Source organism: Triticum dicoccoides, chromosome 2B (assembly GCF_002162155.2).
Source record: "Triticum dicoccoides isolate Atlit2015 ecotype Zavitan chromosome 2B, WEW_v2.0, whole genome shotgun sequence".
NCBI classification, from domain to species: Eukaryota; Viridiplantae; Streptophyta; class Magnoliopsida; order Poales; family Poaceae; genus Triticum; species Triticum dicoccoides.
The window spans coordinates 232,661,688-232,672,242 of record NC_041383.1 but is presented as its reverse complement, the minus strand read 5'-3'; the positions used below and the strand labels follow the sequence as shown (position 1 = coordinate 232,672,242).

Sequence of the window (10,555 nt, the reverse complement as noted above, 5' to 3'; positions counted from 1 at the left end):
TTTTTAATCCAATGGTTGTGATAGCTGAGTTTTAGCAAAACCGCCCAAACGGGCAACCAACGAACTCTGTTCGACCACTATAATGGCGGCCGCCGCCACAGCCACCTCTGCCGCCGCAGCCGCAGCCGCCGCCGCCGCATGTTCGTCCAACGTCTCTGTTTCCGACGCCAACAACGCATCTCCCTCCAACATACCGGCCATATCCTCTGCTTCCGACTCCGACTCCGAGGATCTCCTCCTCCTCCTCCCAAACCTCCTCCCCGCGTCCGCCGCCGCCGCCCCCTCATCCGAGGCGCAGCTCCACCAATTCCACCTCCCCGCGCTTCCGTCCCCCATCACCGTCCGCACCATCCCTTCCCTCGGGCTCACCTTCCAGCTCTGGCCCTCCGCCACCACGCTCCTCCGCTTCCTCCCCGCCTCCCCGCATCTCCTCCCGCGCCCGCCCACCGCACACTGCCCGCTCAGCATCCTGGAGCTCGGCTCCGGGACCAGCGCCGCGGGCCTCGCCCTGGCGGCGGCCCTCCCGGCGCACGCCGTCCTCTCCGACCTCTCCGCCGCGCTCCCCAATCTCCGCCACAACGCCTCCCTCAACGCGCCCCTCCTCGACTCCCGCGGCGGCTCCGTCTCCGTCGTGCCGCTCCCCTGGGGCGATGCCGCCGCGATGGAGGCCGTGGTGGCCCCAGCGCCGGCGTTTCGGTTTGACCTCGTCGTGGCGTCGGACGTGGTCTACTACGAGGAGTTGGTCGACCCCTTGATAGAGACGCTGCGCTTCTTCGTGAAGGGGGATGTGGTGTTCCTGATGGCGCACATGAGGAGGTGGAAACGCACGGATAAGAAATTCTTCGGGAAGGCCAGGAAGGTCTTCGACATTGAGGTGTTGCACAAGGATCCACCCCCCGAAGGCTGGCGCCATGGTCCGGTGGTATACCGCTTCACAGTGAAGAAGCAGCGTGGCAAGAAGTGAAGAAGCAGCTTCCAAAAGGTAATGGATGTAATGTATGCTTGCTTATGCCCATGCTGATTCTACTGCTAGAGTTAAACACAAAATGTTTCCTGCAAACGATGTGACATTGTGCAACTGAGGACAAAATTAAGCAGGAAATCTTTCTTCCGAACTCGGAACAGTATCACATTGTGCAACTGAGGACGAGAATTTAGTTGTATGCTGGTTTGGATTGTGCGGGTGCTTCTGCTGGCCCAATTTATAGTTGATTTCGTGGTACATGATCAAAGTGTTGGATTGTAGTTCCGAATTTCATGAACGCTCACCTAAAATAATACATTGCCTGAACTCTATGGTTGTTGACTTTTATACATATGCTTCACAGGCCAGAGACATGGCAAATTTTGTAGTTTGAGCTTTGGGCATGTCAAGTATGTGGTATGCAGCATTACCGTGGTTTAATACTGTTACTGCAATATGATGGACCTCCAGTCAATATCTCAATGACATGGTGCCTCTGTGCATTAGGAACGAATATGGGCATGTAAGATCTTATTTTACTTGACCTTAATTTACTCAACGTTCCACATCTTTTGTTCGGTGCTCTGGTATGAGTCAAAGAAATAAAATTCTACCTGAAATCTAAAAAGTGGCCGCGCACTTTTTAGTCGAACCGAGCGGCCGGCTCTCACAGCGCATGCATGTGGTAATTTATTTGTCTGCTAGTGCATGTAGGTGTGGCATTAAATACGTTCACACTGCTCCTTTAGTTTAAGAAAGACAGATCCATCTGCATTTATTTCGGGTTTTTAAAAATTCAAAAAGCTATATCTTTCAAACCGCGCGTCGGAATTCAAATCTGTTTTCACCATTGAAATCCTCGCGACGAGATCTTTGAAACTAGATCCCGCATGGGTATATTTTGACGAATTTTTTTCGATGCCAACTTTGGAGCTATATAGTGCAACTCTATTACTGCATTGTGCAACTTTATTACTACATCGTGCAACTTTTTTCCATAACTAATGTTTGGAGCTGCGCCTTCGTATGAGGTTACAACCTAGCAACCACGACAACTTTGATGTGCGACTAGTCTATTGCCTCGACGAAAGTCGATGTGCAACCTCCTCTTGTAATGTAGTCTAGTCGCGCACACATTGATGTTTAGTTGGCTTGTAATGTAGTCTAGTTGCACATACATCGATATTTAGTTGGCTTGTAATGTAGTCTAGTTGCACACACATTGATGTTTAGTTGGCAGAAAGACTAGTTGCACATACATTGATATTTAGTTGGCTTGTAATGTAGTCTAGTTGCACACACATTGATGTTTAGTTGGCAGAAAGACTAATTGCACACGCATATGCTTAGTTGGCTTGTAATTTAGTCTAGTTGCACACACACTGATGTTTAGTTGGCAGGACACTAGTTGCACACACATATGCTCAGTTGGCGTGGCAATCTAGTCTAGTTGCACACACATTGATGTTTAGTTGGCAGGACTTTTTTGGCACACACACATATGCTCAGTTGGCGCGGCAATCTAGTCTAGTTGCACACACATTGATGTTTAGTTGGCAGGAAGATTAGTTCGTCGAAACATCCCCATGCGGGATATAGTTTTGAAGAGCACGTTGCGAGGATTCCAAAGGTGAAAACGGATCTTAATTCCGACGCGCGGTTTGGAAGATATAGCTTTTTGAAAATTTGAAAACCGAAACAAATGCATATGTGATCTGTTTTTTCCAACTGATTGTGACTGATGTGAATGTATTAAATGCTAAAAGATACATGCGCTAGCGGACAAAAATTACACACATGCATGTCTATGCAGAGCAGGCGCTAGCGGATAAAAGAATTTCTATTTTAGGCCGGCCGCTCGCGCATGCCAGCGAGCAGCCGGCCGCTACGTAGACTCGTCCAAAATTCTATAGCTACTATTTTTCATTTTAGTGGTTTATCTATTTGGTAATTTGCTCTCTTTTGTTATGTGGTACAGATATAATTAGGTAGTTTATTACTTCCTTTCGTTATGTGGATATAAATGTGTTTGCATTATGGTAACAGTCCCAACACTTGAATAGTTCGGTGTAAGGTCGATTCAAATAGGACACATCTACATCTAGTATCTCAATGCGCAGTTGAGGGAGTGAAAGGGAACATAGTTCAACAAAAAGGTAACCGAAGATAAGCAGGAAGGACATATGCTCATTGGTGTTTGTTCACTGTATCTACGGTTAGTAGGTTGTGAGAGTAGGCCTTCACTTGATGTAGTGCAGAATTGATTTTAATTTTTATCGTCATGTAATGCAATATCCAAATACAAATGCGCAATTAACTTGCTGAATAAAAATGAACAAGACAACAACTGTCAACACCACTCTAGGTACTCACTCAGGATACATTTCGTTGCTTATGTTCTACAGGTAGCCAATCTATACAAAAGTAGTAACTGAATTAAACTGTTGGCAACATCCAGCCAGAGTTAATAACAACATCTCTGCAGTTTAACTTTAGTGCCATTCTAATACAGTCGGCACCAAACAAAAGCGAAAGTGTTAACATGTTGAACATATAGAAAGGAACTGCCAGACTTAGTAGCCCACCTCTGGCAACCGCACAGAAGGAGGTGAACTGGATGCATTGGTTGCAGTGGATGAGCTTGTTTTTCCATAACCATTGGACCTCTCCAGCTCCTGCTGCTTGAGTGTCCCATCAGATGAGGTGTATGAAAACCTGCACAGAGAAATTGGCGGTGCAAAGTACATGGCCACTGGCATCTTCGGGGGAAGGTTTGGCAATGGTGCTTCAAACTTCAGTACACTTATGACCTGACGAATCGAAGGTCGGAGATTGTAATCTGGATGTGCACACCACAGTCCGACGACCATCAAGCACGCTGCCTCTCTATCTTCAAATGTGCCATCAAGCCTGCTGTCAACTGCATTAAGAATCTTGTTTCTTCCATAGAGATCCCATACCCACTGAACCAATACGATCTTGTCATCGTCTTCCTTTAGTACAACTGGTCGCCTTCCGCATGCAATCTCCAATGCAAGAATCCCAAAGCTGTAGACATCAGATTCTTTGATTGCCTTGCCAGTGGTGACACACTCTGGAGCCATGTAACCCATTGTCCCAGCTAACACTGTAGTTTGCGAGGCTCGGTCGTGGTCAATGAGCCGCGCGAGCCCAAAATCACCAAGCTTGGCATTGAATGCAGAATCAAGCATGACATTGCTCGGTTTGATATCACGGTGAATGACACATTGCTCCCATTCCTCGTGGAGGTACAGGAGGGCAGATGCAACACCTGCGGTGACCTTGAACCTCAATGGCCATGTTAGCAAATTACTGTTATCATAGAGGTGTGTGTCCAAGCTCCTGTTTGGCATGAACTCATAGACAAGCAAGAACTCTCCATGCTCATGACACCAGCCCTCAAGCTGCACAAGGTTGCGATGCCTCAGCCGGCTGATGATCTTGACCTCAGATATGTACTCCTTCCTTCCCTGTGTAGACCCCTTTGCCACTCGCTTTATGGCAACATCGAGGTTTTGATCCTTCAAAAGGCCCTGGTAGACTGCGCCGAATCCTCCTTCTCCAAGCTTCCTCTCCAAAGCAAAGTTCCTTGTGGCGGCCACAAGTTCATTGTACCGAAATCTTCTTGGGCCACTCCCTTTTTCAAATTCACCATCAATGGACTCATGATACCCTAGCTTCTTTTGTTTCTCATTTCTTGATCTCCTAGTCCTAAAATGCAGAAGGCACCAAACCAAGCACACAGAACATACCATGACACTTATGGTAGTAGCCAAGCTTATGACCAGTACACTTCTCATCTTCTCAGTCTTCATCAGCTGCAAATCCGTAGAATTGAATTCCCAGTAAAGTATCTCATGGAGCTCAACAAATCTACCCGTGGCAGCTGAGAAGCCAATGGCCACTTTGCCTGGGAGGTATTTTCTGAGATCAACTGAATAAGATAAGGTGGAGTTGCCACTGAATTGTGGATCCTCCAGGTACGTCAAGAAGATGCTCAAGTTGAAGGAGCTGGCCTGGTAACTTACCCACGCATTGGCTATGCGACCATCATTAATGCTACTATTCCACAACACCTTGTCTACGGATACAACTGAATGGATGTCGATGCCCACATGGTCGCCTTTTGGATCCCATGTGTTATTGTGGCTGTCGAACTCAACAGCCACGAGCTCATTGGATGGGTCATTCTGATCACTCCCATTGCTGAAGAGGCCAAGAAAACCACCAGTGGAGCTATTGGGAACCACCGAAGGGTACGGTGAGAGGAAGAAGGCTAGGCCCTCACCGTATGGATTGTTGGTTGCGGTTAAGTTTGTGGCAGTTATCCTGAAGGTGAAGTGGGTTGAGAAGTCGGCTAACTGACCAGTGGTGGTATCCCAGAGGAGCACTGGATCGGCGTAGACTGCTCGGCCTACACTGTTCGTGATCTCGTCTTTGAGCTCGTCCTTGGTCAGCTTGATCCCCTTGTTGTAGAAGGCATCCTCCTGGAACTTGATTGCGGTGGACGCAGTATAGTTGGATTCGGTGAAATTCAGCTTGAAGGACAGAGGACTGACGCCGGCAATATTGAAAGTGAAGAATAGGATGAACTGGAGAGCCAGGAAGCAAGTTCCCGTGGCTCTCGATCTCATGGCTGGAGAAAGAGCGGCGGTGGTGGTGGGGGGTGGTGGAAGCCTCGAAGGAAGGAAGAAGAGGAACAGAAACAACTTCTGCAGAGCTTAGAAGTTGTCACATATGCATGGTGCTGCAAGTAAGCAAAGAAGGTATCAACTTGGTCAACCGTTGGTGGCCTTGCAGTGCTCGGGTTTGTCATACTGCCGGCCTGCCAATTCCTGAGAAGACAGATGTAAGACAAGAGAGGAGCAGCTCAGGTTTGGAGCTCTAACATTGGTGGAGGTGGAGCTATCTGAAGCTCCAAAATAATGAATAATGAGTCGAGCTTTCCAACAGGTGAGACGGGGCTTGGTTTGCATCGCCATGGCCGGCCAAGATTAGGGACAAAAGCAGGCACCACCATGGAAAGAGGCCACGGGGCTCGGGGATATCCGCCCAAATGTTGTTCTGATGGTCGAAGACAGGAAGCTATTACGGCCGCTTCGTTCAGCAGATTGGAACAGGTATTGTTATTGTATAAGTATAGTATGTGGCAGGCTTCGCCCGAATGGGTTCAGACATTCGGCCTGAAGGAAGGTTCCCTTCGACATGACGTTTACCCTTAGCGATCTTGATCATGACGTGTTGTTTTCTTCATATTTAGTTAAATCGAGCAATCTCATGCTGTGCATCCCCAGGACTAAAAAAAGGGAAGAGAGAAGGAAAGTCAGTAAACCCGAATGCTCAGTACAAATCTTAGTATGGAGAACACAGGCACACTGTCAAACACGAACAAACAAAATTATCACACGTTCTGATATTTTTTGAATGCCCAATACAAATCTTAGCATAGAGGACACAGGCACACTGTCAAACATGAACAAACAAAATTATCGCACGTTCTGATATTTTTTCGACTTCACAGGACAAAAATCATCAAGTGACATTCACACAAACCCCTACGAGAGAATGTACGCCGATTATCCTATTCATTTTCTTTCTGATAAAGGACTATATCCACAAATGAGTAACTCAAATCGACACTCCACGTGTAGTATATCGAGTGAAGCAATCATATCCTACTCAACATGTAACCGTCAATCTTGCTTGTCGCTGGAGTTCGTGTCATCAGTTGGCCACACCACTGTTTCCATTAGCCTCTCACGCATGAGCTCCAAGTTCTCATTCGAAATCCTTTCGTACATTTTCGTATGGTCACATTTCTGATCATATGCCAAAAAGAAAAAAAAAACGGAGAGGTAAATATTTTTCTTCTGCATTTTGCATCCTATGCTTATCTTAGAACCGTTGAAATGGCTCTCTGCCTGCATTTACCTTGATCCATCTGCCGTATAAGTGAAGGCGTGTGACCATCACCCTCTCTGCCAGGTCTTGCCTCTCCTGGTATCCATTTACGAAACAGGTTAAGAAATTATCAGGAACGCACTGCTGTATTTCCTGGTTTTTCTTTTCTGTAACCTGGGGGAGCAAGAGACAAAGATGGTACCTTCGAGAGCGCTCGCAGGAAATGTATACCCTCTTTTGCGTCATTGACGACAAGATAACTGACAAAGGAGAAGTATAATTTTTGAAAAAATATTTCGAAGTATTTGAACTGTCCAACAGGGAAACCAATTTGCATTCAAGAGGCCAAGGAGAAAACATCTTACTTATAAAGCCAAGTGTATGCCGGCGGATTCATCTCATACAACTGATAGAGTACCGTCTGTGTGGCCTTGTAAGTGAAGTAATTCATGATTTCCTGCAGATGGAGACATGTCAAAGGGGACGGCCATCGAAAAATATGGCATAGGCATATAGTGAAACAAACCACGGCTAAGGTAAGGGGACAGTCTAGGCCTGGTATGAATAGATACCCAAGCCATCTTTCGAAGGGACTATCTGGATCAGATAATTCCCATAAGAATCTTGTAGGATTTTGATACACCCTACATTCTTTTCCATATATAGACTTTTTGGATGAGAAAATGAGGCCATCATCAATATTCCTATGGATTGTTTCTCACTCTTGTATGATTTTTGGCAAGATGCCATTTCCCCGTCTGAATTTGCTTTCATGTTTTGCATGGACTTTCTCTATCTTCAAAGGGATTGTCTATTTATAATTTGCTTTTCTCGGTAAAGATTTAAAAGTTGCTTCGGATCTTTTAAAATCTCATTCATATTTCTAAGCCTCTGCATCAACATCTAACTGCTCTCACGTCCAAAGTCGCTTCATATGTAACCTGCAAACCGAAATCTGCACTAGAATATTGCATGTTCAAAGATTGCAATTTTAGACTTAATAGTACACTGCTTTATCTGAATTAGTTTTTTCAAAAACAAAAACCCTAAGAATCAGCAAACTTGTTAAGGTTTTACTCGTTGTACTGTGATTCTATGTTTGAAAATGTGCACTTCTTAAGTGACCACTAATATTTATGGGAATCACGCGACAGAGGATTAGCAAAGAAACAAGTTCAGAAGTCCAATTGAGGATACGCATGAATATTCCCCAGAAAGAAAAAGGGTAGACACATGAATATTATCATTCCGTCAGAAACTACTGCTACTCTGATATATACGTATCAATCTTCGTAAATTTCAGTGGGAGGAGACGTTCCCGTCGACGACGAGGCGCCTATGATGACTTCGTAAATTTCAAAATGATATGCCGGCTCAGTCTCTCGGAAGTGCTCATAGGGGTAGGGTGTGCGTGCGTGCTTTCATAGGGATGAGTGTATGCGCGTGTATATGAGCGCTAGTGTCTGTACTGATGCTCAAAAAAAATCTTTTCTTTGCGCAAATCAGTACGCGCCCACCGACCTAATGTGGATACCAGTTAGTGCAGCGACCATTCACCGTACGTACCAATTCCACGTCCCCGAACCCGTCTTCGTACTGCCCGCCGAACGCGTCCGCGATGACCAGGCCGCGGCTGGCGCTCCCCCTCGGACGGCGGCGCCACCCCAGCCCGCCTCCGGCTCCGGCCGGTCCCCGGGACGGCGGCCGCGGAGAGACGGACGGCGCAGCCCCGGCCACCACCGGCGTGACAACCGCTGCGGCCTGGGCGACGGCCATCGCGGCGCAGTCGCAGAAAGCAAGAGGACGGCGAGATACTTCTTCTTGCGCACTGACGACCTCGGGCGGTGACACGCTGAAAGAGAAGGAAGAGATGCGGGATTTGGATGGGTGGTGTAGCCGTGTCCGTGTGACGGCGGTGGAGGGATCCAGGTGGGGCACAGACGCACAGTGGCTGAAGGCATGAGAAGAGAGGGTATTCTATTTTTCGTTATTTTTTCATTTCTTTTATGTTTCTTTTCCAGTTTCTGCAGAATCTTTTTTTAAAAAAGAAACTTTCAATCTATTCATCATCAATTATGATTATACAACGAATACCAAAATAATAAAAATTATATTCATATTCATAGACCACCTATCGACGAGTACAAGTACTGAAGCGAGACGAAGGAGCGCCGTCGTCATCGCCAGTCCCTCACTAGAGCCCGGCAAAACTTGTAGTAGACAGTCGGGAAGTCGTCATGCTAAGGCCCTTTAGGACCAGTGCACAAGAGCAGCAACCGCCGTCGTTGAAAAGAAATTTAGATCAAAGGGATCCTACCTGTAGACACACGAACAAATACCGAATCCATATGGATCCACCGAAAGACAAAAGCCGATCGAATCCCGCGAGATCTGCCGAAGACAAACCTCCACACACCCTCCGATGACGCTAGAAGCACCAGTGGGACGGGAGCTAGGCGGGAGTACCTTATTCCATCTTCACAGAGCCACCGTTGCCTCGTCTCTCTAAGCAGGACACCAACCCTAAGAAAACTCAGAAAAGCATCAAACACACGAGAGGAGCGGCAACCCATCTCAACTCTCGCCTAGCCGGTACCCTCAAATCCCTCCCCTCTCCGGATCTCTATCTCCTCCCGTTGTCAAGGTCGGTGGTTTCCCTCCCTCTGTCTGCTACACCGGCGGCGAGAGAGGGGGAACCTTAGTTTTACATGTTCGGTTTGGATTAGGTTTTGGTTCCATGATGATGTTGTTCAGATGGAGGTGGTGACGTTGCTTTGAATAACAGCGACCTAGCTTCGACCCTATCTTGGCGGCATGGTCAATGACGTCTAGTAGCCTTTGGGCCAGTGTCATCGTTGGATGTGTGCTTCCACATCATCTGGTGTTGGTTTGATTGTTTGCTTGCTATTGGCGGCATCGTCTTTTGTGCAAGTTGTTCCCACCCATGGGCGATCACGGACTAGGTCACGAGTTCTTGCCTGTGACGTTAGCTTAACTATCGACATAAATCGAGGCTCGCACCCCGGCGATTTGGCATCGTCCCCCATATCCCATCATACACGGTGGCTGGCTACTACGGCAAATCAACAAGGGGTTTACATCTATAGGCCTATGCGGGCAACACAGTTTTTGCTCTTCTTGTTTTCGCTCTCTCCTCCGAAGATGTGACGACGATGAAGCGGGTGGGTGGCGGATCCAATTTATAAGTATTGTCTTGTGGGATCAGATGTACTTCTAAGTTTTCTTATGGTTTTTTCATAAAGCGAGGACAACTGTCCTAGATTATGATATTTCTTTTGTACTTTTTTTCCTTAAATAATACTTCCTTCATCCGGAATTACTTGTCACTCAAATGGATGTATCTCGCACTAGATACATGCAGTTAAGCGACAAGTAATTCCGAACGGAGGGAGTATAATCCAGCGTGTCATCTCGACATCCCACATTGTCTCCGATACATTCTCTGCTCGTGTTAAGCTATTTAATTGTCCCCGTGCGTTGCTCCGTAGAAACTAAAAGAGATGTATTTATGAAATATTTTTTTTGCACCTCAGAATAATTTGTGTTAAGTTAGCAACCTAGCGGTTTTGAGGCATTTTGACAAACATGTGTGGCATGCATGACTTGGTGAGGAGGGATACAACTAGTGATGGGGCTTAGTGGGTTTGG

At 46.7% G+C, this 10,555-nt stretch overlaps 3 protein-coding genes across 3 annotated transcripts; 1 reads left to right on the top strand and 2 right to left on the bottom strand.

Annotated features, from left to right (window-relative positions):
• The first annotated feature begins 51 nt into the window (after positions 1-51).
• Positions 52-1,130, top strand: LOC119367610 (protein-lysine methyltransferase METTL21D-like). Its single transcript, XM_037633083.1, has one exon. It carries the CDS (start codon positions 83-85, stop codon positions 962-964), a length of 882 nt encoding a protein of 293 aa, XP_037488980.1. The 5' UTR covers positions 52-82; the 3' UTR covers positions 965-1,130.
• Positions 1,131-3,262: 2,132 nt separating this feature from the next.
• LOC119367609 (L-type lectin-domain containing receptor kinase IX.1-like) lies at positions 3,263-5,777 on the bottom strand. The gene has a single exon (XM_037633082.1). It carries the CDS (start codon positions 5,617-5,619, stop codon positions 3,538-3,540), a length of 2,082 nt encoding a protein of 693 aa, XP_037488979.1. The 5' UTR covers positions 5,620-5,777; the 3' UTR covers positions 3,263-3,537.
• Positions 5,778-6,361: 584 nt separating this feature from the next.
• LOC119363265 (chaperonin-like RbcX protein 2, chloroplastic) lies at positions 6,362-8,782 on the bottom strand. Its single transcript, XM_037628580.1, has 5 exons — positions 8,453-8,782; positions 7,252-7,343; positions 7,089-7,146; positions 6,917-6,982; positions 6,362-6,804 (listed from the first exon to the last, which is right to left on the bottom strand). The coding sequence occupies exons 1-5, from the start codon at positions 8,660-8,662 to the stop codon at positions 6,679-6,681; spliced, it is 552 nt and encodes a 183-aa protein (XP_037484477.1). The 5' UTR covers positions 8,663-8,782; the 3' UTR covers positions 6,362-6,678.
• Positions 8,783-10,555: the final 1,773 nt, after the last annotated feature.

What these genes read in the sequence shown, in the direction of transcription:
- LOC119367610 (XM_037633083.1), top strand. Translation starts at nt 83, where the DNA reads ATGGCGGCCGCCGCCACAGCCACCTCTGCCGCCGCAGCCGCAGCCGCC.
- LOC119367609 (XM_037633082.1), bottom strand. Translation starts at nt 5,619, where the DNA reads ATGAGATCGAGAGCCACGGGAACTTGCTTCCTGGCTCTCCAGTTCATC.
- LOC119363265 (XM_037628580.1), bottom strand. Translation starts at nt 8,662, where the DNA reads ATGGCCGTCGCCCAGGCCGCAGCGGTTGTCACGCCGGTGGTGGCCGGG. An exon ending in GGTTCGGGGACGTGGAATTG is followed by an intron (nt 7,344 to 8,452) that starts GTACGTACGGTG and finishes CTCCATCTGCAG; the next exon opens with GAAATCATGAATTACTTCAC. An exon ending in TATACGGCAGATGGATCAAG is followed by an intron (nt 6,805 to 6,916) that starts GTAAATGCAGGC and finishes GCATATGATCAG; the next exon opens with AAATGTGACCATACGAAAAT.